This window comes from Pelodiscus sinensis, chromosome 14 (genome assembly GCF_049634645.1).
Source record: "Pelodiscus sinensis isolate JC-2024 chromosome 14, ASM4963464v1, whole genome shotgun sequence".
Lineage (NCBI taxonomy): Eukaryota > Metazoa > Chordata > Testudines > Trionychidae > Pelodiscus > Pelodiscus sinensis.
Genome location: NC_134724.1, coordinates 2,466,952 through 2,494,432, shown reverse-complemented (window position 1 = coordinate 2,494,432; position 27,481 = coordinate 2,466,952). Strand labels below are relative to the sequence as shown.

The 27,481-nt window shown below is 43.3% G+C and overlaps 1 protein-coding gene across 3 annotated transcripts; it reads left to right on the top strand.

The window, feature by feature from the left end:
• Positions 1-1,614: 1,614 nt before the first annotated feature.
• Positions 1,615-27,137, top strand: LOC102453278 (uncharacterized). 3 transcript variants are annotated; one of them, XM_025189195.2, is made up of 5 exons: positions 1,615-1,813; positions 13,281-13,325; positions 21,804-21,841; positions 25,247-25,313; positions 25,705-27,137. In XM_025189195.2, the coding sequence occupies exons 1-5, from the start codon at positions 1,795-1,797 to the stop codon at positions 26,763-26,765; spliced, it is 1,230 nt and encodes a 409-aa protein (XP_025044980.2). In that variant the 5' UTR covers positions 1,615-1,794; the 3' UTR covers positions 26,766-27,137. The 3 variants fall into 3 exon arrangements, 2 of the variants coding, with proteins under 2 accessions (XP_025044980.2, XP_075752957.1); XR_012895675.1 differs by lacking the exons at positions 1,615-1,813; positions 13,281-13,325 and adding exons at positions 14,294-14,477; positions 22,359-22,402 and having other exon boundaries at positions 25,705-25,869; XM_075896842.1 differs by lacking the exons at positions 1,615-1,813; positions 13,281-13,325 and adding an exon at positions 14,306-14,477.
• The last annotated feature ends 344 nt before the right edge of the window (positions 27,138-27,481 follow it).

The window sequence follows — 27,481 nt, the reverse complement described above, 5'->3', positions numbered from 1 at the left end:
GGCTTTTTAATGAGCTGCCGAGTTTCACTGTCATCGACATATCTGGGACGTTTGGGAAGCGATGACTATGAAGATTCAAAGCATACGTGAAGCAGCATCAACCAATATCATGTTTTTAACACCCTCCTTGCAAAATATTATGTAGAATGGTAACTGCCAGTATCATGGCTGTGATATTCCAAATGTCACTAGCAACCTATTCCGCCGGACGTCTATGTTTTAGCCGTGCAACTTTGTGACAAACGAACTTACAGGCAGAAAATGAGTGCTGAAGACAAGCTGTCTATCTGGGCACGAGGTATTGAATGGGTGTGCCGCTCTGATATCCACAGTCTCTATTCCAGTTGGTGGAGATGGGGCGAAGTTGTTCTGCAGAGTCATTCATGATAATGACTATTGTGTGTCCAGACAATTTTATGTACCTGGAATATTGCATTTTACTCAGCATTGAGGGTAACTTCATGATACAGACCATCTTAGTGTCATAGTCTCTCAGTTCTTAATTGTATGCAAGCCATACCCAGTGAATTAGGGTGGTTTTTAAACCAATAAAAATGTAAATTACAGTCAGCGGCAAGATTGTTGTGCGGGAAGGGAATCCTCTCCACTTGCTGCACCTCCACATTGGTGTCAAGGACCCTCCTCCACATTGCCGGAAGGCCCGATTTCAAAGGTGTTTAGCTGCCTGGAGATGCTGATAGGCACCCAAGGGGATTTTCAAAGCACCTAAACAGATCAGGTGGCGTAAGTTTCATTTGATGTGAGTCGGGTGCTTAACTTCTTGATAATCCCAGTAGGCATCAATCTGCATCTTTGAACACCGAAGTACCTTTGAAAATCTGCCCCTCTGTGTTTAAACCAGAACCATCCCCTCCCACCCTGCCCCTGGAAATGTATAATAACTCTGGCAACGTAAACAGACTGTGTACAGAGGTGCTGTAAAAGTGTTAGGAGAAGGATTTCTCCCTTACAGGTGATGGAGTGCCAGGTACAACAGCCTCTAGGCCGGGGTGGGCAGCAATTTGTGAAGGGGGAGGGTCACTCCAAGATTTTGGCAAGTGGCAAGGGCCACACTTTTCTATGGAGGGAGTGTGGGGTCCGGGATGGAGGTTGGATGTGGAAGGGAGCTCAGGGAAGGGTTTTGGGGGGCAGTAGGGGGTGTGGGGTATGAGAGGGAGTGTGGGTGAAGGAAGGGCTTGTGACCTGGGACAGGGGAGTGGGGGCAGGAGAGGATTCTGCCTGGGGGAAGGGTGCAGGAGGGGGTGCGGGGAGTTGTAACCTGGCGGAGGAGGGGTTCAGAGGATTTGGGTGAAATAGAGTTGGGGTGCAGGAGGGGGTGGGCTGAAAGATGCAGGCTCTGGCTGGGAGGTGTTTACCTAGTTGGTTCCTGGCCAGCAGCTGCTGGGACCCTCAAGCAGGGCTCTGCCTGCTGCAGGGCCAGGTGCTGGGACCACGTGCCTCTCTGCACTGTGCGCCCTGGAGGGGAGAGACTTTGTGCGCTGCTCCCGCCCCATCACAATCATCGCAACTCCCATTGGCTGGGAACTGACCAATGGGGACTGCGATGATTGTGCTGGGGGCGGGGACAGTGCACAAAGCCCCCCCTTCCCAAGAGGCGTGCAGCACCTGGAGTCACATGGCCCCAGGAGCCAGCCACTTGGGCTGCAGCAGGCAGGAACGCTGCCTAACGGTCCTGGCAGCTCTGGGCCAGATCCAAAGACTTGACAGCTGGGTCTGACCCACAAGCCATATTATGCCTGCCCCTGCTCTGGGCTCTGGTGGTTTCCATAGCTGATGCTCCATAGGGATCTAGGTAGGTCTGGTGCCATTGGGTTCAGCGCCTTCTGCATGCATGATTGGGCGATGCTTTTTTTCTACCTGTGGATTGCAATTTTTTGAAATATAAAGGAGGCCAAAATAGTCACGCAATGAGCGTGCAGGAGAGAGGTCAATGAAAAATGTGAGTGGCAACGGTGACTGGCAAAAGGATTTGGCTGTAACATACTAAACCTTTACACAGGAAGAAAGGTTGTATAGAAATTACCTTCTGGCAGAACCAGTCCCTGTCTGGGCGGACTGTGGGAGGAGCCAGTGGCTGCCTTGTTTCTGCCATGGCAGCCCGACCCGACCCTGGCCTTGCTCCTGGAGTGGGGGAATCAGCCCCAGCCTTTTCTTGGGAAGCCACCACCAGCTTCCCCAGGGCTGGAGCTGAAGGTAGGGAGGAGCCCCAGGGGCCGTATGGATAAGGCAGCTGTTTTTTTTCTACCCGGCTTGTGTAACCCACACACCTAGTGTGGGTCACTGTCCCATGCAGTGACACTTACACCACTTACAGCATCAGATAAGAACAAGGGAGCTCTACAGCCTATGCTGAGCGCCAGCTGGCTCTTAGCTCAAGCAGTAGAGGCTCCTATACTAAGCTGCAGATGTCCCAGATTCAAATCCATCCAGGGACGGTTATACTTGCACGCGCTGAAATCACTTGAGCCTGATGGACAGAAGTCACAGCTAAGAGCTGGACACACACACACACACACACACCCCGCCCAGGCTGCACCCCTGAACTCTGGCTGTGCACTGACCAAAGGCAGCAGCTGAGGGGCAGGGTGCAGAGAAGGTCTGGGCATGCGAAGGGCAGGGCTGGTGGGTTTCCAAGGACACTGCCCAACCTACTTACTCATGGTTTATGAATCTGCTCTGTGGTGTTTTCACAAAACTCTGCCAAGTTACTTCCCTCTCTTTTGTTACAAGCTTTTCCTACACTCAGACTCTGCCGGTGCTGGGGGAGCGTTGCCGCCCAGAGGCGCCCAGGGGCGGGGTGTGAATTTCCCTGGTTACTAGGTGGGGGCTGGAGCCAGTTCTGTGTTGGATGGATGGGAGGAACCCCTAGAAACTGAACCCAGCTGCTGCTGGTGCCAGCTGGCAGAAGGGTGACATACCTATTAAAACGCATCACAAGTCCAACTCTAAACAATTCTCAAAACCATTTTCCTTACTCTGTTTATACATTTTGATTCCAGCCCAGAATTGTTTCTGTCCATGTGAGTGATGTGATGGAGTGGGGATTGTATTCGCGCTGTCTGCTTGGCGTGTGGTATGTGATTTCTACGGTCCTGTAGTAACCCAGTGTGTGTGCCTCAGTTTCCCTCAGCACTGCACCAATAGCGAGATGGTGATTGGACTGTTGCTGTGACAGTCTCCAGCATGTGCAGGATGGCTAATGCTTTCTGTAACCTGAGCCAAGGAGGGGGTGTGACCAGGTGACACTGTTTGCTCAGGAAGCTGGACATAGGCTGGAGGTGGGGCTGGCTGCAGGGGGAGACAGCTGCTGGGTGTGTGAGTGAGTCTCGCAGGCTTGGGATGCCGGGGTGGGGGGGAGTGTCAGGGCCCTGGGTTCTGAGCCCCCTCTCTCCTAAATGGACTGTATTTACTACTACTGCTTTTTGTGCTGACAAGTCTGCTCTACACTGTATGCCTGTCGACTAATAAACCTTCTGCTCTACCTGCTGAGAGTCCGTCTGGCTGCAGGTGGGGTGCAGGGCCCGGTGACTCCCCACACCTTGCTGACAGGTGTGTACAGAGAAATCAGCACTTACTGAATATACAAATCCAACCCTTCCAAGCCTAACTATATTTCAGAGGATTTCTGCATCTGTACAGCACATGGTACGTGGACTTCAGCGTTGCTAAAGATTGTCATTTGAGGGTAAAAATACCTAATGGTCAGGTCTACATACGTTAGAAAGACAGTCATTTTGGCATAGGAGAACGGTCGTCATTATCATTATCATTGTGGGGGACAGAGGCGAGCTGGTTGGTCCTGCCAAGTGGAGACATTGGTCACCATTAAGAATTGGGTTTCCACAGGAAGTAGCAACCCATCTTTTTGGCTTCAGTTGTTTTACTCTTCGTCTTCCTTTTAGCGTTGCCTATACTCAATCTTTACCCAGCTTCTGTGTCTCTTAGCCAAAGCCAGGGAGCAGATTTAGAGATTTGTAAAACGAAGATTAATCCAATGAATTTCAGTAAAGGAAAATGTGCTCTGAGTATCAGGAACACTTTCATATAAGTGAGGCCTCTTCAACTATCAAGAGTTACAGAAATCTGTAATGGTCGATATATTTAAAACTAAAAACGTCAATGTTGTAGGGAACATCTGCTATTGGCAGGGGGATGGAATATCGATCCAACCCCACTTAAGTCAACAGAAAAGTTCCCATTGATTTCAGTGGAAATTAGATCAGGGTTGCCAGGTGCCCGGTTTTTAACCAAACAGTCCAGTATTAAAGCTTTCTGTTCGGGAAACACATTGAGAAAATAGAAATGAGAAAATATAAACGTCCAGTATTTTCTAAATAAGATGTAATGTAGATTGTGATGAAATATCAAGCGTGTCCGGTATTTTTGTTGAAACCATCTGGCAACCCTATTGATAAATGTAGAGATTGTTCGGCTGCCTTCAGGGCCTTGTACACTTATTACTGAGTGCGGGAGATGCCATCTTTTGTCTGCAAGTGACTGTAGGGCCCGTCACATATTTTCACAACGAAACAGCAGTTTATTTGGGTTGGACTCAGATTGGTGTGGGTGGTTCAACCGCCTGATGTAAGATATTTTACGCTTGTTAGCTCTATGGTGACATTTGGCTGTTGATATCGGAGATGGAAAAATATCTGGTTTCTATGGTTCTGTGATAATATGGCAACAGACTCTCTCACTGGGGTTATTTTTTGTGCTACAGGATTAAATAAATACTTGTTTGCTTTTTAATACGACCTTTCTATCATGGCAGCAGATTGAAAATTAAATGTGTATCTAGACAGTGCCGAACTTTCAAGTAACAACCACAAAACCATACGGCTTGTTTTCCTTTCTCTCTTATTGACTTTACTTTGTTTCATGGTAAAACATATGTGACTTGGCTGTTGGTGCAGCTGTAACTTAGCAATGAAATGAAATCAGTGCTAATATTATACATGTATATAGTCAGACCTTCCACAAAACAACAAGCATCATCTTTTCTTTATGTAGCGGAATGTGACTGTATATTGACTGGAGCTTGTATTATTCAAATGACATTAATGTGTGCCCAGTGTGACAAGGGAGATCCTAGCTCGGAGATGGTAGCTTTACTCTTGGCCTTAAGATGATGTTTCTGATATTTGAGATCTCTGTTTTCATGATCTTGTAATTCCATGTCTTTGATTTTGGAGCTCCCTGTCTCTGGCTCACCAGAGCCAGGTTGGTTAATTTCCCAGGCGAGCTATGCTCACCTGTAGATCGGGATAAGTCTATGGGTGAGCATAACCCATATCGAACAGCTCTCATTCCCCATTGGACTTGGGGGGCCCCAGCTCCAGCAGAGCAGAGCAGCCCAGCCCCTTTGCGCTGGTCTCCCTGGCCAGGAGCAGGACTCTTGGCCACATTTAGGTGCCCTCCTCACTGGAGGACCTGCAGGCAGCACAGGGGATATTGACTTAATTGGTGCCAGCTCCCCAGGCCTCGGCAGCTCCCTGGTCATGGGGCAAGTCTGCGCTTGAACTCGTTGGATCCCCATCGCAACGGCACCGGACTCCATCCAGGAAGGGGTCCAGGTGCCAGTCTCTGCCAGGAGTTGGACCGGGACAAGCAAGTCTCCATTTGTCAGGTTTGGAGTGCACCGCCCCTTCTAATGCACCATGGAAACGCCACTCTTGGGGTTGATAGAGGCGCTCCCCTACAAGTACTGCTAGGGGGAAAATGTCCAGCATGTGGCGAGCTCACACACCTAGGGTGTGTCTAGATACAGGGACTAGATACAGTGTCTAGATAAAGTGGACTTTTGTCTACAAAACTATACCTGCGTCTACACTACCACCGAGTTCTGTCAACATAACGTCGACAGAACTTGGCAGTTTTGTTGACGGCGGTAAACCTCATTTTACGAGGAATAACGCCTTTTGTCGACAGAGTTCTGTCGACAGAAGGTGTTATTCCATCCACACTGTCCTTTGCGTCTACACTCTCACGTCGACAAAGCGGCTTGCTTTGTCAACAGAACTGGTTGTAGTCTAGACGCTCTTTGTCTACAGACGCTTTGTCGACAGTATCTGTCAATAGAGCCTCTGTCGACAAAGGCCTGTAGTCTAGATGTACCTCTACCGTGGAACGGATGTGAGCAACACATCTCGAAGAACACCCGTTGTGAAACAGAGAGCTGCCTTTTCTCTCCAGTATGATGTATAAAAGAGGCCTACAAAGAAATCACCTTGTTTCATTCCACTGAAATGTCAGCAGTGTAAAGTCTTGAATTTCTTTCTTCTATGGGAAGTCTTTTTTTTTCCGCCCGTCATAGCAGATGCCAGGATTTTGACGTTTCAGCTAGGTCTGGGCAAGTAACTCTTCCTGTCTCATGTAAATATCAAAGCTTTCCAAGTGTTCCCAATCAGGACAAAACTGACCTTTGGACATTTTTTGTAAAAACAAGAGAGAGATTCCAGCGTAGCCAGTAGCTGGTGAAAGTAGCAGGGGAGAAAGTAACTTACATTTCTTACAGATACGGTTATATGAACACCTGCTTCCCCGGGAGGGCTCAGGGCAGGGGGTGGAGGGTGTGTGTGATATGACAATATCTGTGGGGAATTTCAGTGTGGAGTAGAGTGCAGGGAACACAGGGCAGGGTGGTTAGGGCGTGTGTGGGTGTGCTCAAGGCAGTGGGTTGGTGTGGAGGGTTCAGGAATCAAGGCAGAGGGCTGTGGATGGGGCGTGTGCAGGAATTAGCTGGGACTGCGAGGAGACGCAGGCCAAGGGGCTGGGTATGTGAGAAGAATGCCGGGGAAGAAGGTGCTGAAGCCCTCCTATTCCGACTGATGCTGCTTGTTGCTTGCTGCTCCCCTTCGGTCACTGCCAAGGAGCATGACATTGTAGGTTCTGATTGAATTTTTGATCCACAAGGATTTCCAGATCCTCTTCCGCAGCACTCCCACCGAATCAGTGTTAGTCCCTATTTTGTAGTTACGCAGTTTGATTTGTCCTTCCTGCGTGCAGCGCTCTGCATACACTTCACTGAATGTTGTCTTGTTGAATTCAGATCAGTTCTCTCATTTGTCAAGGTCATTTGGAATTCTAATCTTGTTCCGCAAAGTGCTTGCAACCCCTCACCGCCTGATGTCATCCATACCTTTTCTAAGTATACTTTCCATTCCATTAGCCGAGTCATGAATGAAAATATTCAGTAGTACCAGACTCAGGACAGAGCCTTCCAGGACTCTACTAACAGAAGTCCTCTCAGTTTGACAGCAAACTATTGATAGGTAATTTGAGAGCCACTTTAATCCAGTAATACCAAACTCAACAGCTTCCTTCCTAGACACTGGAACAGTAACCCTGTGAAAGAGGGAAAATAGGCTGGTTTGGCATGATTTGTTCGTGACAAATCGATGTTGGCTACTAGGCGTTACCTTGTTATTTTCTAGGTTGCTTCCAAATGGGTTGGTTAATTTGTTCCAAACCTTTCCAGGTTTTGAAGTTAAACTAACTGATCCATATTCCCTGGATATCTTTGTTCCCTTTTTAAAAAATAGGTACTGTGTTTGCCCTTCCCAGGGACCTCACCTGACTTCCATGAATTCTTGAAGCTATTGCAAATGGTTCTGAGATTTCTTCTGCTAGTATGTGCCCTAAGATTAATTTCATTAGGTCCTGCCAACTTATTTTTTCCATATTTTTGTGTGTATTCCTTCCCCCACATTGTCAATATTGAGTTAAGTATATGGTTACAACTGTCCTTTTTAGTGATTACTGACACAAAGTAGGCCTTGAACACATCACCCTTTTGGATGTCATCTGTTATTTAGCTTTCCTTCATCTTTCTCTTGCGCCTAATGTATTTACAAAACTTGTAACTGCTTTTTATATCCTTTGCTAGGAATAACTCATTTTGTGCCCTGACCCTTTTGATTCTATTCCTCCATGCTTGTAGTATTCCTTTGCACTTGCCCTTAGCAATTTGTCCATATTTCCACTTTTTGTAGGATTCTTTTTTGATTTTCAGGTCATTAAAGAGTTCCTGATGTCTTTACACCAAGATAGTTTGCTATTGTGCGTCTGCTGATGGACTCAGCTTTCTGTGCATATCAGGGTGCATCTATACTGCAGGGCTTAACTCAAAATAAGCTACGCAAATTGAGCTATGTCAATTGCGTAGCTTATTTTGAAATTGGAAGGGATACACAGCACTTATTTCGAAATAGAGCACTCTTCCTCCGACTTTCCTTATTCCTCGTACAATGAGTGTTACAGGAGTTGGAGTAAGAAGTCCTCCAGCTTGACAGTATTTTGACACTATTTCGAAATAACTGCCTGCTGTGTAGACACAGACTAAGTTATTTCAGAATAGCGCTAGTCATTTTGAAATGGTGTTGCAGTGTAGACGTACCCTTTGTCTCCCAGCTGACTTCATCAGGTCAAGAAAAGGACAAAGCAATTTAGGAAAAGGAAAGGAGTGGAGAAAATTTGATTAGGAGAACAAGGGTTCATTGAAAAAGTTGCTCTTAAAAGAAGGTATATGGCAGCCAGGAATTAGGAAATCAGGAACGGGTGTCCAGCTGTGAGGGACACCATGGGAAAAGGCGATAATGTAAAGAGCAGTTTCCATAGTCGCTGCGGTTCTTTGAGATGCCTGCCTGCATAGCTCTACACTGGATATTGTGCTCCTCTTGAACATGTGAGCTTGCCATGTTTGAGTTGCAGCATCTGCTGGGGCAGACGAGTTCCAAGGTGACTCGCCCAAAGATATGCCCCTCCCTTACAGTGGTGAGCTCTTGCAAGTAGGAATAAGAGATCCTCCGGAAAAGGGCTTTATTCCGGAGGATCGCGCCAGTCTAGACGCTCTTTTCCGGCTTTTCCCCAAGCCGGAAAAAAAGCGGCGGTCATGTTTATTTAAATCCCGCGGGGGATATTTAAATCCCCCGCGGATTTCCCTATTCTGACTTGCCTGCTTTGCATGCCTCTTCCGGAGAAGGGGCCAGTCTAGACGTAGCCTACATGTATGCAAAACAGAGCTCAGTATTGTGGAAATAAAAAGAGATCATCTGTGGAGCTTGAATTCTGCAGAAGGGGGGCTTCTTGCTCATCATGGGAAAGTTAATGTGATTACGTGCGATAAACCAATGTTATAGCATTTAGGGCTGATCTACACCTCGTTACGTTAGTTACATAAGTTATGTTTGTTACACAAGTTACGTAGCTGACATTGACATAACTTAGGTCAACATACAACGGTGTCTACACCTTGCTACGTCAATGACAGACACTCTCCCATCATTATAACTTTCACATATGAGCGAGGTAGAGTACAGACATCAATGGATGAGTGGTCTCCCATTGATTTTAGGGTGTCTTTCCCAGACCTGCTAAATTGACACCACTGCATTGATTGCAGTGAAACCAATTTAACCAGCAGTGTAGATTTTGCCTTACCTTGACATTATTACAAGTCAAAGCTTAGCTCCTTGTTTGTAAGGATGGCCCAGTAGTTAGGTCACTAGTTTAGTATTTAGAAGACTTCAGTTCAATTTCCTGGCCTGCCATAAACTTCCTGTGTGACGTTGGCCAAACCACTTAGCTGTTCTGTGCTGTTGCTCCCTCTCTGTAAAAGATGAGGATAATAGTATTTCCCTTCCTCATACGGGTGTTGGCAGATTAAAGGGTATTAGGTGCTGAGATATCATAGTGATAGGGGCCAGATATGTACGTAAGATAGTTTTTATTAACCAGTCTGTTTTACTCTGCTGCCATCTATCATTGGGAGGAGTCTGGATAAGTCCATGAGGCACTTAAAACCACTGAAGTTGGGTTAATCTCTAAGGCAGTGTTTCTCAAACTGTGCTCCGCGGAGCCCCGGGGGCTCCACAAGACTTCTCCACGGGCTCCGCGAGTTTGACAAACTGGAAACATCGATAGGTACAACACATACAATCAGTGGACCGCTGGGGCTCTGCATAAATTTTTACGCATGTAAAGGGCTCTGGAGCCCAAAAAGTTTGAGAACCGCTGCTCTAAGGCTACGTCTACACTGCAGACTTCTTGCGCAAGAATTGTTTTACGCAAGAGTTCTTGGGCAAAAAGTCTTCCACAAGAGTACGTCCACACTGCCATGTGCTTTTGTGGAAGAGATGTGTTTTTGCGCAAGAGCGTTCATGGTAGTGTGGATGTTCTTTTGCCTAAGAAAGCTCTGATGGTCATTTTAGCCATAGGGGTTTCTTGCTCAAGAAAATCATGTTGCTTGTCTACACTGCCTCCTTGTGGAAGAGCTCTTGCGCAAGAGGGCTTATTCCTCATGGGGAGAGGAATAACTCTTCCGGAAGAAGCCCTGTTTTCCAACGCTGTACTGTAAATTTACTTGCGCAAGAACACGCGTGCAGTGTAGATACCCGGCAAGTTTTTGCGCAAGAACAATTGTTCTTGCGCAACAAGCCTGCAGTGTAGATGTAGCCTAAATGTTGCTCATCTTTATGGGAATTCTCTCTTTAACATTCTCTACACACATGTGGTTCCATTGACTTTATAGAATTACTAACATGCTTAAAACAGCCACATAGGTGTTTGCAGCATCAGAGCCATAAGCCAATTAATAAGAATGCAGTTTTAACCTAACTATGGAATGATAACATCTGGATATGATAGTGTCCAGAATTGTTTGTAAAGACAGAGCCTAAATTCCCTGAAAAGGATTTACGATGGTTGTGACTTACAATTAATGTTAATGTTAATGCAGTAAATAAACAGAAGTGTTACGTTAGCCAAACTTCCATCTAATTAAATATTTACTATATTTATGTATCTGGTGACTTAACCAGGAAGCTGGAAGTGCTGATGCAAGCATCTCTAAAATGACATCTCTTATATTTCTGCAGACTGACAGTGCTGACCTTGGCTGGTTGACCCCCCGCATCTCCCACTACTTCACTTTACACTGGCTACTCTCACCCTGCCAGTGTCACTGTAAGTCTTTGAACCCTGCAGCTCTCTTGGCTTGCATGGATTTCATTTTCAAACATCTCTTGACAGGTGCAAATGTCTGTCTTTGAAGTTGTCGTGAGAGGCAGAGTCCCCTTTGGTCTGTAGCATGCCATATGAGATTCTGTCTTTATAGTGTTCATGGTTCTGTTTGGCTTGTAAGTCTATTGCCCCTGTTTCCCCGTAAAATAACAAAGGGTCGCTTTTTAATTATTCTTACTTTTGTAAGATTGATCATTCTTTGTAGAATGACTCACTCGGAGGCCCTTGATCTTTGGGTATTATCTAACTGAAAGGGAAGTCTTTAAAACCATTTTCTGACTCCCCCTAGAGGATTTCTTTCACAACCTGGAAATCACACTACAGTGATAGAGAAACAGAGCATTCAGTCACTTTTGTCTGCATGGCTAGGTCAGTCGCAGTGCAGATTATATCTTTTTCAGTATCCTGCAGATTGCTTATTTCTGTCAGCTCCTGCTAATGACTCCCTGATTCTGTTCCCTCTTTAAATACAAAAACTTTTTGTCCATTTTCCCCCAGACACCAAAAGGGCCCAGAATTCTCTGCCAATCCAAAAATGTCATGACTGCCCAAAGATTTCCCACTCTTGTAATTCTACTAACTCTTCAATCACAGATTAAGTTAGAAATCCTAATATCAATCTCTTTCTGATGCCTCATCTCCCTTTATAATATGCATGAAAGTTTGATGTTGTAAATAATCTCTTATCATCTTAAGCATGTGATACATTTGTCCTCTTATCAAGGACCACAACCTGTATGTGTTGGAGATGAATCATTATCTTTTACTATACACCATATAACGCTTTGGCCAATATAGAAATTTCTGCTTTCAGCAGACAATGATTCTTGAGTCCTCTCTAGAAAAGTCACGGTAAGTGTCATACACTTTTTGACAAACCATATCTAAACATGGTTCTTGTTAGAAAGATCCTAACATAATCACCATTCCCAGAGGGAACCACACAATAACATTAAAAGATTTGTGTTTCAGCAAATAAGAAGAACATCGCTAGTTTAATATGAACAAAAAAATCTGGTCTTTTTTTACTTTTAATACAAAATGCACCCAAACTCTGCTCAGCAAACCACGGTGTGAGAAAGTGGGTGAATCAAGACGGAAAGAAAATGGGACTAATGTCTGTACTAGTCTATTTCTCCAGTTGAAATTGGTGGAACCCATCCCTCGCCCACTCTCTCTTTCCTAAAGGAAAATTTTGTCATGATTATGAGTAGCAGCATTACAATAGTGTGTAGAGGTCCTAGTGTGCAAGATTCTGAATAAATGCACAGGCTCAGATTTTTAAAGATCACAAACAAGTTCCTTTGAAAATTAGATTTAGGCTTCGGCTCAGGTGTTGCCGAACTACACCCGAGTGCAACAACACCCGAATTCCTGTTAAAGAAAAAGAGCCAGGGTGGGGGACAGTCTTGCTTGCCTTAAAAGCTCATGCCTAAGTTCTATCAAAGGGTACGTCTAGACTACAGGCTTCTGTCGACAGAAGTTTTCTCGACAGATACTGTCGAGAAAACTTCTGTCGACAAAGAGCGTCTAGACTACATTGAGTTCTGTCGACAAAGCAAGCTGGTTTGTCGACATGGTAGTGTAGACGCAAAGGACAGTTTACATGCAATAACACCTTCTGTCAACAGAAACTCTGTCGACAGAAGGCGTTATGCCTTGTAAAATGAGGTTTACCAGCGTCGACAAAACCCTGTAGTCGAGACACACCCAAAGTCTAGAGCCACCATGTTAGTTTGTTTAGCAGTTGCCATACTTTCCACAAAATTATTATGGAAGGAATAGTGGAGAGTCATCATAGTGGCAGACAATCAGCAAGGAGATGGATGGATGTAACAGATCACTGGAAATTCAGTTGCTTACTGTTGAGAGATTTGTATCCTTCTGATATTAAAAAAACAAAACAAAAAAGAAAAATATTGAGGTGTCATTAAAGCGTTTTTAAAATAAATTCTAAGGTAAGGCTGAAATATATAGTAACTACACCTGTGCCTCCTGGAACACATCTGAAAACATTGTGCCAGAGGAGAGATCTCCATTTAAGGATTGCATTGCAATCAGGGTCTCTCTTTTTGCAGGAGTGAATTTTGCATGTGCAATAAATGAGGCTCACTACACTGTTGCTAGGGCAAACTACATGTAAAATGCATCAATGAATTACTGGTTTTGAAATGCAGGCTCTGAAAGGTTAGTCGTTAATGATGTGCATCAACCTATATGTAAATTCTTTTGTGTTGCAGGAGTGTTAAGGAACAGAGAATCCGATGTGCGAATCCTGGATGATGGTGAGTGTGGGTGCGTGCAGAGGGTAGTGTGGCTGATGGAGTGGCAGGGAGATGTGTGTGTGTAGAGGGACAAGGATAGGTGGAGTGAAATGCTGTCTATGTGCACAAAAGGGTGTGTGCTGCCTGGGTACAGTGAAAAAGGGGGGAAGGGCTGCCGCCCGGTGTACACATGAGACAGCAGGAGTGTGTGCTGGTGCCCGGGAAGTGCTGGTGAGTGCAGCAAAGGGGAACAAGGCCTGGTGGGAGCTAAGAGGTGTCTGGTGGCCTGAAAGCAGGGACAGAGAATGCACCATGTGGGTGGGTGGGTGGGAGGCCGGGGAGGATGCTGATGGGGTGTGTGTGGCGGGGCACAGCCTGTGGCGTGTGGGGGAGTGAACGGAGAGGGTAGCACACCTGGGGGGTGCACTGCTGGAAGGCGGCTGGTGCTCTGGGGGGCGGCGGTTGCCTGGAGGAGGATTGGTGCCCTGTGCCTGCCTGGGAGTGGGCCGGTGATGTAGGCGGGAAGGGGCGGGGACCCTCTGAGGGAGGTGGCATCCTGGTGCCTTTGGTGGCCCCGGGAGCCGTGGGGGAGGCAGGGCCTTGGTGGGGCCGGTAGTGGGTGGGCCAGGCAGGTGGGTGATGGGCGGGGCCAGTGCCCAGGGCGGGGCTGGGGCGTGTGTGGGCGGTGCCAGTACCCTGGGCGGGGTGGGTGTCCCTGTGGGCGGGGCCAGTGCCCAGGGCGGGGCTGGGGCGTGTGTGGGCGGGGCCAGTGCCCAGGGCGGGGCGGGTGTCCCTGTGGGCGGGGCCAGTGCCCAGGGCAGGGCTGGAGCGTGTGTGGGCGGGGCTAGTGCCCAGGGCGGGGCTGGAGCGTGTGTGGGCGGGGCCGGTGCCCTGGGCGAGGCCGGTGTCCCTGTGGGCGGAGCCAGTGTCCAGGGCGTGTGTGGGCGGGGCCTCGTGGGAGGGCGGGGCCGCCACCGCCCAGTTCGCCGCGGCGCGCGCGCGGGGGGGGGGGGGGCAGTGACGGTTGCCCGCCGGCCGCCAGCCCCGGGCGCGCGCGCGGCCCGTGTGGAGCGCGGAGGATGGCCGGGGAGCGGCTGCTCCTGCTCGCCGCGGCGCTCGCCCTGCTGCCGGCCCGGGGCGCCCCCGCGGAGGAGCCAGCCCCCGCCATGCAGGGTACGGCGGAGACCGGCCCGGAAAGGCCCCCGGGGCCGGGCGCGAGCCGCCCTGGCACGAAGCGGCCCCCCCCCCCCCCCCGAGGCGCTGAGGAGCGGAGGCTTCCGCGGGGCCGCCCCCCCCTTCACCTCCGCGGGCGCTTGTGTGGGAGTCGGGCCGAGCCCCCCCCCCCTTGGCCACTGGTCCCTGCCGCTCCCCGCCCCATGGGCCGGGCCCCAGCTGGGGGTCAGAAGGGCCCCGAGCCCCCCCCGTTTGAACTGCCTCGCTGGCAGGTCTCCCTGCATTGTCCCAATGCCCCCCCCCCGGGACAGGCCGGTGGGGGAGCCGCAGCCCTGTTAGTCTGGTGCAGCTGGAACCAAAGACAGGGCCCTGCCGCACTTAGAGACTCACAAGGTGGTTTATGAGGTGAGGAGCTTTCGTGGGCCAGACCCACTTCCCAGATCAAAGAGTGGAAGAAAATCGTCACAAGCGTATGAACCAAAGGGGACACCGCAACAGAGATGTAACTGCCTTACCCGTGACAGAGACGCTTCCCCACTTGTCACCCTGTGACTAGTGGGGGTACCTTGCTGGTTGCCAGGCTTGGGTTGCGAGTGACCTCCGCTGGCTGCAGCAGGGCAGGGGACGAGTCATTGTGCAAGGGGGCTTTGAACCTGTCTGACCAGTGATCTCCCAGGGAGCGGAACAATGGGACGAAGGGGAGGGGAGCGCTGGCTGGGGCAAGGCTGGAAGTGAGGGAGTTAGTTTCTGTCTGGGAGGATGGAGGAGACAGCCTAGGGAAAGGGGCTGGGATTTAGGGGCACATCTCAAGGGGGGGGGGGGGGCTGAGGCATCCTAGGCCTGCCCTGGAACCAGATGACATCTGTGCTGTGCTGTATCCTGGAGAAGCAATAAACATCCTCTATTCTAGTGGCTGGTGGAATCTGTTCATGCCATTACGGGGGTGCAGGAGACAGGAAAACCCCAATGTGCTGTCACACACCCCAATACCATTATCTCATAGACACTAACCTCACCCCCCCTCTTCTAAAATGTGATTTGTCAATTTTATGCATGTTCATTTTTTTTGATTGTATCCCTTTGGTATATATAGTTATGCCAATTTTCTCCACTATTTGATCTGAGGAAGTAGGTCTGGCCTACGAAAGCTCATCCATCACCGAATAAACCATCTTGTTAGTCTTTAAAGTGCTGCATAGTCCTGTCTTTTGTTTTGGAAAAGGTTGGGAACCACTGCGTTAGAGGGATCAGATCCTTGACGGATTGTTTCAGGTTAGTTAATTGTATGGCACAGAAATGTTTGGAAGCAGCATTTTATGGCTATGGGGCTGCTAAAGCAAAAATATGGGCAGTATCTTAACCCCCAGAAAGGAAAAACTTGACTACTTCAGATCTAGGAAGGCTCTTAGCTGTGCATTACAATAAGGTGCTAATATTGCTGCAAATAGAAATCCTATCCTGCAATCAGATCTGCTTGGGTGAAATTACTGAAGTCAGTGGAGTTGTGTGTTGTTCGAAAGGTCTACCAATATGTAGCCCTATTGACTTCAATAGGCCTGTATGTATGAATTCAGTTTCAGACTTGGAAACTTAGATATTCTGGTTATTGCTTGTATAACTGGTTTTGACATTTAGTGTAGGCTCTTAAAAGGAGCTAGTGATGCCAAATAATTGTTACTAATACAGTCCTGGAAAATTAGCATGGTCTATTTGTAAGATGGCCGATGTGTTTAATTGCATATATATTTCCCAACCAAATGCCATTATTGAATGAATGAATGAAAAGAGAAGTGTTAAATAAAAAACTGAAACACATAATAGGGATCTCGTGTGAGGACATTAAATACACATATTCAGAGTGGTGGTTGAAGATTTAGTTCAACAGTTAATGTCTTACATTCTCGAGAATATATATGTTAAGGCTGAAACGTAACACTTTCTCTATGGTACAAAGATAGCAAGCATATTTTTTATTAGAGGTCAGGTGTTAACTTCTAACCAATCACATGACACAGAACACGTGGATACAGTGTTCACATTTTTGGGGAAGTGACAGGTAAAATAGCTAGTTGGAAACTTTAATGGATTGAGCCTGACTATACAGCGCAAATTGACAAATGAAACTGACCAACTTTCTCCTCTTATATTTGTCTTTGGCAATTAATAATTTTTTGGAGGGGGTCTGCCTTTGGTTTCTTCATTTCATTCCCTAAATATTCAGATTTTTAATTTTGATATTGACAAAATTTAAATAAGTGGTTAATGGGTTGCTCAGCACTTCTGAAAAGCAGGTGATAGTACAGGTTGAACCCCTCTAGTCCAGCACCCTCAGGACCTGATGATGTCAAACCAGGGCCTCTTGCACAAAAACAGCCTCATTAATTATGCAAATGAGGCATGGCGATATTCCACACTTTGCCTCATTTGCACATTTTTTTGCACAAGAGGGGGCAGTATAGACATAGCCATAATGTGTTGTGTCTACATCTGTTGCTTACTGAAGATTTGTACTTCACAATTTTTAATTAGCCTCACAAATTCCTGACTCAATGGAGTTCTTAAAGTGATATTCTATTCTTGGATTGGAAATCAGGATGAACCTGTAATACGTGCATCCCTTACCTGCAACCTTTTCTGGCTTGTATTGACTGTGCCCAAAACACAATCAGCATTTCAAAAGTTGCAAAGTTAATGCAATTGTGTAAAGGGTAATGCTCTGCCATTTGATAGTGAATCCGAAGGAGCTTTTAGCGAAAAGAGCAGATGGCAGCTTGTAATTGTTTCACAGTATACTTTATTCTGATATTTATAATCATAATCCACAGGTACAGGAGATGGGAAATTCCTTTTTTCTTTATACATTTAAGAAATATCTGTGCCTTTTAAATTCCCGGCTGACAGCATTTATAGTATGTCAGCATTTTTTGTGTCATGATAACTCCTATTTCAAAGGATAGCAAGACTATCTAGTAATATTATGGACAAGAGAATAGTGTCAAGTCACATCCCATAGGTCTTCTGCTCCAGTATGATTTGCTATTCTATGAAGGTTTGGAAGAAATTTTAAAGAAGACAGCTGAGTACAAATCAATATTTTCTTGACATCCCAAGTCCTCTTTCTCACTTTCCAATTTACATCTGTCCTCCAGAGATGACAAATCACAATATAGTCACCAAAGAGGCTTTCCATCTTCTAAATTACAGTATCTTTTTTTCTAATTTCACAGACAAAAATGATTTAATCAGTCTTCACCTGTTGCCTAAAGGTATTTGCTAGATAAGGCATAGGCATAATTTAAAGCAATAAAGCAGGCCTGTATCTTGTAAGATGGTAGTTTTCAACCTTTTATAATTTACAGACATATAAGATATCAAATGGTGGTATGGACCCTTTTGAGAATCTTAGCCATAGTCTGTTGACCCAAGTGCTGTGCCTGTGGACAAAATGTTGAAAACCACTTCTGTAAGACATTGACATAAGTAGTTAGCATGAAGCATTGAGACCTGTGAACTTTGGCATGGGCCCAAAGTAAGTGAATAGACAGAATTGGATAGATTCTAAGATACTGTGGTCTACTGGCTAAACTGGAATATGAAATCAGTTCCCCTGTCGTCTCAAGGTGAGGGCTGCTGGTCTGAGGCTGCCACTTATTCATCTTTAAGTACCTTTAATACTACGAGTCTCTGAGGGGAACCTTGTTAATCTGTATATGCAAAAACAAGGAGTGGTGGCACAGAATTCCTCATTTTTTAATATTACAATCAGTTCAACTAACGAAGCCCCTTAACACTTGTATAAATGTTAACTAGCACAGAATCCCCTTCTTGTGAGATTCTGAACACAAACAGCTTGGCTACATTGGCAAGATTTTGTGCAAATACTCTTTAACGCAAGAGTTTTTGCGTTAGAGTATTTGTGCAAGAGAGCGTCTACACTGGCATGTGCCTTTGCGCAAAAGATGTGCTTTTGTGCAAGAGCATCCGTGCCAGTGTAGACGCTCTCTTGCGCAAGAAAGCTCCAATGGCCATTTTAACCATCGGGCTTTCTTGCGCAAGAAATTCATGTTGCCTGTCTACACTGGCCTCTTGCGCAAGAACAATTGCGCAAGAGGGCTTATTCCTGAGCGGGAGCATCATAGTTCTTGCACAAGAATCACTGATTTCACACATTAGAATGTCAGTGTTCTTGCGTAAGAACTCCCCGCCAGTGTAGACAAGCAGCAAGTTTTTGTGCAAAAGCAGTTGCTTTTGCACAAAATCATGCCAATGTAGACACAGCCCTAGTTATTAACATCAAATGAGAATGCAACCAGACTGCAATGAGGCTGATGCTGCACATCACCCCTTGCACAACCTTGCACAATTACAATTGTAGAGACCTAGTGGCAGGAGACAAGTTGTTACCTATGAGGGCCCTACCTGGCTTCTGGTATGCCATGAGAGTCTGATGTTCAAGGAATGTCTTAAATGTCTCTGTTCGAGAGAGGTGTGTATGCACATGCATATGTGTGTGTGTTACTATTCTTCCCAGGAGGGCAGTACTCCCTCTATTGCAGAGTTTGTCAGCTAAGTAGAAGTAGTATGCTGAAGGCAGAGAAACAGAAAAGAGGAAGTCCTGAAATCTGAAAACATACAGTTTGCTAGGCACTATATTCTAATTCAGAAATTGATTTGTTTTTCTATTTAGATTTTTACTGCAGGTGAGTTACCTGCCTGGGCATAAGCTACAGGGAGGGGAATTGCCGCTATCGACCTTTCTCTGTTTGGTTGCCAAATCTGTCACTTGATCTATGGATTGTGAGTGTTGCAGCTTTGCATATTGGGCATTGCCAGCTGAACAATAATCTTAATAATACTGGGACTGATCTTGGGACAAGAACCTCAAACCTCAGAGTATTAACTGGGGATTCTTAAGTAATCAATATAAACATTAAATACTTTTGTTTGACTTTGGATTTGCAAATCCTTTCTATACTTGAGCAGGTGCAAAATCACGTGTTTATTTATTTTTTCTTATCAGTCTTAACCCTGTTTTGGTTTCCTTATAACTGTTCAGCTGAACTATAAACATTTTTTACTCTCTAGTTCAATCCTTTGAGACATTTACAAGTTCTCCATAAAACAACTTTGTTGGAGAATTGATCATGCAAGAAAAATTCGTCAACATCAAGGGCCAGATCTGTATTATTTTGTGATTAAACCTAATCTTTTAACCTGATGAGTCTTTGTATAGTTACTTTCCTGTAGCTCAGTTTTTTTATCTGGGAGACTTATAGAGCCTCATTTTGAGCCATAGACTGAAAGTACACAGGACCAGAATCTTCATTGTTAAGATAGCTTCAGTCTGTTGTAGTTGTCACAAAATTGGGTGTTCCTGTGAGCTGCAGAAACAAAGAAAAGATCAAACCGAACAGTTTGAGATAAAGTGCCTTGCTCCGTACCCTAACAGCACAAGGAATCTTGTGTCATAGGAGGCTATCATTTCTTCCTAACGTAGGGGATTAGGATGAAGGCTGCCATTTTAGTAAGAAGCATGAAGAAATAGACAGCAGGTGCACGTCATATTTGACATTTTTTTATGTGACATATTTAAAACAAGACTGGAAGCACCAAGTTTCACCCATCAAAATTGTGAGCCAGCAGTTGCTGATAGTTCTTCAATTTTATTTAACTGGGCAGAAAATCATTTAAATGGCTTCTTAATAGATCACATAGACAAAATAACAGGAATATCCTTAATTTTTACCTTGATCCATCAGTCCACTAGCCCTCACAGAGGACACACCGATTGCAGTACATCATCTGTGTTGTTCTGTTCAGACCGTCAGCCACCTGCTGATAAGTCTGTCAGTTGCATTGGATATCCGATCAGCCTAGCCCACTGCCCACTGCAGCCTAGAACCCTTGAGTGGTCCATGAACCTCCACCTCCCAAGTAATTGAGATTACACGCATGCACCACTATGCCCAATGTATTTTTTATTTTTTAAATCGTTTTTGAATTTGTCTAGGGTCACAAGATTTTTTGGGGGGGGGTCTTTATGTCAAATCTTTGATTCTAACAAAATTATTTAATGTCTAAGAGGCTTTCAAAATGTACATGGAGGACAACTTAAGCAGCACACAGCAGGAAAGAGAAATGTATTACAATATCTATAAAGTCAACAAGGCTTTACTAGATTTCATTACAATAGTTCAATAAAGGCATTTGGAATGTCTTGAGTCTTTGATAGGATACTTCAACGCAATACATTTATTAAAATGCTACATAGAATTCTGTTCATTTCCTTAATGACTTTTTGAGTTTTGAAGTCTGGTCTTGTGCAGAAGTAGCTTCCTGTGGATGAGTTCTCAAGGTGTACTTCTTCAGAGATTTTACTTTTGTTGCATTGCTTCTTAGTTAAGGCAGTCCTAGACTGATAAAAGTCAACTTTATAGAATGAACAATTTTTTTTACATAAAATATTTTGATGGCATTTATAAACTGGCTAATATCAGTCCAGAATTCTATCTTGTCTCTTTATTCTGTTGTCTTTTTTCTTTTCCCTTGTGTTTAGTTTTACAGTTATGTGGTTTCACAAGTGAATGATTACTGTAGTGGAATTACTTAAACCGAGAGAGATGATACTGTGATTTTTGAGCAGTCTTTTTGGTTTTCTTTCTTCACCTGCTGGCAGAAACAATTCAACATCCCCAGAAGAGTGCAGTCCAATTTAAAGTAATAATATTTGCAAGTAGGAAAATTCCTGATTACCTGGCACAGCATGTAATTCTAAATGTCACATTTCTTTGCTCAATCATTAGCATTCTGAAAAACAGATGTAAATTTCTTTTCTATTTTTCATGCAGGAAGTTAGAGCACTAGCTTTTCAAAAGTACTCAGCTCAGCGTCCAGTTTAGGCACTTGCATTGAAATGGCTAGATTTTCAGAAAAGAACAGCACCCTCCAGCTCCCTTTGTTCGTATTATTTAGATGACCAAACGAATGCTTAACAGTTTGTAAAATTCGAACACCTCATTTGGGTGCCTGAAATGAAGAAGCAGGTTCTTGAGAAACTGGCCCTAAACTTCCAACACAAAATTACTTGAAATAAAGAGACATTGTTGTGGTTTTTTTTTTTTTTTTTTTACTTATAATTACATATTTTAACTTTGCAATGAGCTTTCTTTCCCTGTTTGGTGTAATGTAAGGTGAACACTTTAAAATATAATACAAAGGGCAAATTTATAATATTAAAGAATACCAATTTCAGTCTGTTCCTCTGCATTGACAATATGTAATTTAAATGTTATGCTCAATGACTAATTTTAATTTTTTTTCTTTTAGCATTGCAACATACTCTTGAGACTGTTAAACATATAAAGGTAACTTTAATTTTGGGATTTTGAGAATAAATGTATTTATTTATTTCTGTTTGTGCCCGCAGTGTGCTAGGATACTTTCAGACAGAAAAGAAGTAATTGTCCCTGCCCCAAAGAGATGTGCCTAACAAGATTTATCAGTCTTCTCATTTCTTTAACATCACAGCAAAGGAAAATACTTGTGAATTACTAATTTTCACTATTACAGTGTATACACTAGGTTTAATTCTGTGGCTAAGAGATTTTTTCCATTGACTTTTATGGGAGCAGGATCAGGTCTGACATTGGGTGAGATGGAGAAGAAAGGAAAAATCTGCATGTTCTGTGACAGAATTAGCCAATTAATCAATTAGGTCCCGGTCCTGCAAAGACTTACTTTAAGTACTCATAAAGAAATGCAGAAGTTCAAACAAACACATACATTTAACAAATTTTTGAACATTGTTTCTCTGTACTCTAAAACTGTTCAATATTTATTTCAGCAGCAAATTTTAAAGCAGTTTAACTTTAATCTTTGCAGGATCAGAGCCTTAGTAAAGATGCTTATTCTTTCTACTAAGCAGGGTAAGTGTTTTCACTAATGAGTGACAATTTTTATTGTAGGTTATTCTAGAATGTGTGCTGACTTTTGTTTCTTTATTGTTAGTGTTTTCATTTCCAGTTTGAAAGAACAATAGGTGTTTTGTGGGATACTGAAAAATACTATATTTAGGAGTAGTTCTGTTCCTATATCATTTTCTGACTTACCCTCTATTCTTTATTAAAAAAACCCCACAGCACCATTGTTTTTTCTCTCATCCCAATCCTTAGCACACTTGACTTTGCTTAGGTTGTAAGCTCGATGGCTAGTGCACATCAGAGTGGTTCATAGATGATATAGATGCAGAATTTCCTCCAAATAGAATATTTTCAGACTTTTTCACCCGGCCTCATAGCTCCTCAAATACATTTCTGATATGTTTTAACTTTGTGCCCTTTTGCTGTAGGTATAAGCAGTAAACAACATTGACATATTTCCACATATTAGGGTAAATCTGAGGCAGGAAAATTTGCTGCTGAAATAAATATTGAACCGTTTTAGAGTACAGAGAAACAATTTTAAAAAATGTGCTAAATGTATGTGTTTGTTTGAACTTCTGCATTTCTTTATAAGTACCTAAATGTTTGCATGGAAAAAAATCAAATATATGGGTGCAAATTGCATTTGTCACTAAAATGACGTTAATGCAAGGTTGCCTACTTTGAATGTGGAAATGTTGTTGCATATGTTTGAATGGATTCACATGAAAAAATCCAAAATGCACAAACAAGTTTAGATAGATGTTAGCCTGCTGGGGTTTTGTGACCACTGTCCTCATACTGACCAATATTATCATACTTTTCCTCGTAATCTGTCTGTAAATGTCTGTTGTCTCATAACGTATGCTTTGATTGTAAACTCTTTGGGGGCAGGGACCATCTTTTTATTTGATGTTTGTACAGTGTCTAGCATAATGGGGTCTTGGCTCTTGAATAGGGCTTCTAGGTGCTATATTAATACAAAATAATAATAATAAGGCCACATATAAAAATAAGGCCCTGTCTATCTCTACAGTACATTTTTAGTGCTAGATTTGGTGGTTTTGGTGAATAAACTAGCACCAAGAAATGAATTTTGAGTTCTGAATATTTAAGATGTCACAAAAGATTGATCAATTAAACTTGTATCAGGCATCTGACATCAGTCAATAGCAAATAGAAAGATTTCATGGGACATTGAAAATACATTTGTGAATGTTTTGGAATACCATCCCAGAGACTGGGATATGCACCTTCCATTTTTACAGAAAGCAAGGAGAACTGCTATGAGTTACTCAGCAAAATGCACTTGTCATCTTCTGACATCAGAAGACTACACGTTGAACCTATGTAATCCGATCATTAAAAGTTATAGCAAAAGTCCAGATATAGCTGAAATTTGTTTTATTCATGATATAGGTGCACTTGCAATTTCGTCAGCACGCCTGCCGAGGACGGTCTTGCCTCAGGCGCCAAATTAGCTAGTTACGACTCTGAGGAAAAGTGAATAGAAATGAATCGTTTAGATTAGGTGTTTCCCATTTTCTGAGCATCCGGCATAAGATACAGAGGTTGGATTTTTGGAAGTGCTGAGCACTCATACCTGTAACTGAAGTCAATGGGTGCTGTGCTTTGAACGTATAATGTGCTATAAAAATGCCTAGTGCTCTGAAAAATTAGCTGTAAGTGTGTGGAAGGGAACATGCAAAATTAGTGGACACTTTTGACAACAGCTTTGTACCTTAGTTTCCCGTCTTTGAAATGGGAATAATCCACTTCGTTTCAAAAGGCCATTGAGAAGATAGTCATTAATGTTTTAGAAGCAGTAAGATGCCATAGAAAAGCTCACATGTGAAAAGTAATAATTTTGTATTTAGTGCAGAGCTTGTATGGTAAACAAAGAGCGGGGTCACACATCAGATGAGGAGCATAAAAAGAAATATCGAATAGCTACCTGCCCAGTGCTTGATCCTGAACCATTAAAGTCAATAGAAATCTTAACTCTAATTTTCGCAGTAGTAGGGTCAAGCTATGAGTGAGTGTACATTCATTCTGTACACTCAATAAGGCAGAGCTCCGATGGAAAAAATAATACGTAATCATATAATTAAAGACTGTTCATGTACTTACACAAGGAAATCTTAATTCGCTTATCTCTTACATTTACATGCTTAATTTCCAGTCTTGGCAATTTTTTTTGGTACACAAAGTATATATACACACTACTATGCAAATAATGGAACGTGTGGTTTAAGATGGCAAAATGCTAATTATACAGTTTTGAGACTCTCAGGGTCCCAGGCAGAACCACCACAGTATTTGAAGTTTTAACATTTTAGCTAGCTGTGATCTTGCCAATGACATGTTTACCTTATGTAGCAGGAGTTAGAAGGAAGGCAAAGCTTTGACTGTGTGGTACAATAAATATGGGAAATTCACATTCTTTGGAATCTCTCATTCTCTCTTTTTTACCAGAGAGAGAAATTTAACTTTGAATTTGTTGACTTCAGGGTTTTTTTGTTGTCGTTGTTTTAATTATAGTGTTCTGACTAGGCCAAATTATTCTGTTTGAAAATCTGTCTTAATTATTGCCCCCGTAATAATGGAAAAGGGGCAGCTTTTTCTCTGGAAGTGGGTGACAGGGAAGGGATCATGTGAGGATTACCTGTTCTGTTCCCTCCTTCTGGGGCATATGGTATTGGCCACTGTCCGCAGACAGGATACTGGGCTGGATGGACCACTGGTCTGACCCAATATGGCCGTTCTTATGTAGACTAATAATATGAAGAAAAATATTGTTATAATAAAGTAGAAGTCAGATTTCAAATACATTGTTTTTATGCTTAACAGATCACTGTGAACCCAACCTCTTCTATCCAGGTTACAACCTTAGGAACAGACAACTTAACAATTTATGGTAAGAACTCCTAGCTCTCATTTACAGCAATGTGTTTGCAGATCCCAACTGTAAAATTGCATCATTCAGATTTTTGTCGACAAGATCTGTTTCAAGCAGCTAGCTCTTGTAGAATTGTGCCTCTGTCCATATTTCAGCATAACTAAAAATAGAAAAGTTCCCAATTTGCAGGCTTGCAAAAGAGAAACTCCATGCAAATGCCCATCATAATTCATTTAAGGAGGCAGGGTTACATTCAAAATGTAAAAAATCATAGATTTTCTATAAATATGAAAATCATTAAAAGTTATGGCAAAAGTCCAGATATAGCTGAAATTTGTTTTACTCATGATACAGGTGCACTTGCAATTTCTATGAGTGTACTTTATAATTATTTGGTAATCTTTTATAGAATCACATACTATACCTTTTGGATCAGAAGAAAAGAAAGAAGAAAAAACCCTGAAGAGCCTCGTGGCGATTCTGCAGGATATGATACAAAATGTTCCTACACAGGCTTCACCAACTGAGCAAACTCTCTTTACACCCAATATAGTAAAATCATATGTCAATCAGAGTATTGACTCCCTTTGGTTAAATGTAGGCCAAAAATATGGTATAAAACAAAAGAAGTCAAAGAAAAAATCTGCTGTTACGAAAAAATTTACTGTATCTACAACAACACCATTTTGGAGACTTCGAACTGACACTGACGTTTCGGTTGTTTTACACACTAATGAGTCTTCTAGCTCAACAACCCCCCTGAAAAAATTATTTATGACATACGAAAATGGTGTTTTAACAAAAAAGAGTAAAACTTTTGATCAGTTAACAAATGGATCCCTAGAAAATCTGGTGCAGTCTTTAAAGTATGTACAAAAACTCAAAGAAACAGAAAACATCACCAAAAAAGTAGAAAAACAGAAACATGTTGCAAAGGTGAAAAAGCTACATGTATATGACACTGTGAAACATCAACCCGTAGGTGAAGCAATCTTGGAAAAGATTAAAAAGCTAAAAAAATTGTTACAGAAACCACCAGATTATGTTAAACAAAATCCACATCTCAAAGAGTATGTTGAATCATCTGAAAGCTATATAAAGAAAGCTCTTATTGTGGAAAAAGAAGCGGAGGCTTCTCTAGGTCAACTGTATCACCAGCCTAAACCATCACCTCCAGAAGAAAAGGTAGAAGAGAAAACAGTAGAAGTAGAAGAGGACACAGCAGAAATCAGAAAGCTAAGAGCATTTATTAACCTGCTGTATGATTTTAGTCCTCAGCTAACTACATATATTGATAGTTCCAACAAGAAATATGTCCCAGAGGATATTAGTAAAAAAGCTACGGCTATTCTTGATGCTATGAAACATGTTTTCTGTGGAATTCAGGCAGAGCAAAACAAAAAAGTGTTGAAAAAGTTGCTAGAGGATGATATAAAGCTTTTAAATATAGTTCTTAAGAACCACACATAGATTCTTTACAATAGTTATTCTGCATTTATTTAAAGATCAATTTTCTAGTTTGTCATTGTCATCTAGGCCTGATCTTTGTTGTATTAATATTCATCTCAGTAATTAAACACCATTTTCAAAAATGTTCATTTTCAGTGTTTACCATGGTGGGTCGTTGACCTTGGATAAGCTTATTCTGTTGTAAAATTTGTGTTGGCATCTGAATGAATCATGCTTAGGTACATTGTTAGTTTAAAATCTTATCATTTCCTTTGCAAGGGTTGTTCCACAATGCTTCTATAATACATGCCACTTAGTATAAAGGGCTGAGGTAAAACACTTAGTCTTTTAATGTTTATTTTCTAAAATTAAATAACACCAAATAGATCTACACTCTTGGGCTCGTGACTCTCATTGATAGGAGTGCAAAGATAGGAGTTCCTGTAGCTATCGAATAAACACTAAGAAGCAACCCTTGCCTCGTTCTTGTTCACAGGTAGCGACGGTCCTAACTGCAGTCAAACTATCATGGTTTAGGAAAGGAGGTGGGCAGCAATGGGGCTTCTGGGAGCACTCCATAAGAACATAAAATAGTCATACTGGATCTGACCAAAGGTCCACTAGCCCAGTATTCTGACTTCTAATAGTGGCCAATACCAGGCACTTCAAAGGGAATGAAAAGAACAAGTAATCAAGTGATCCATCCCATCACCTGTTCCCTGCTTTGTGCAAACAGA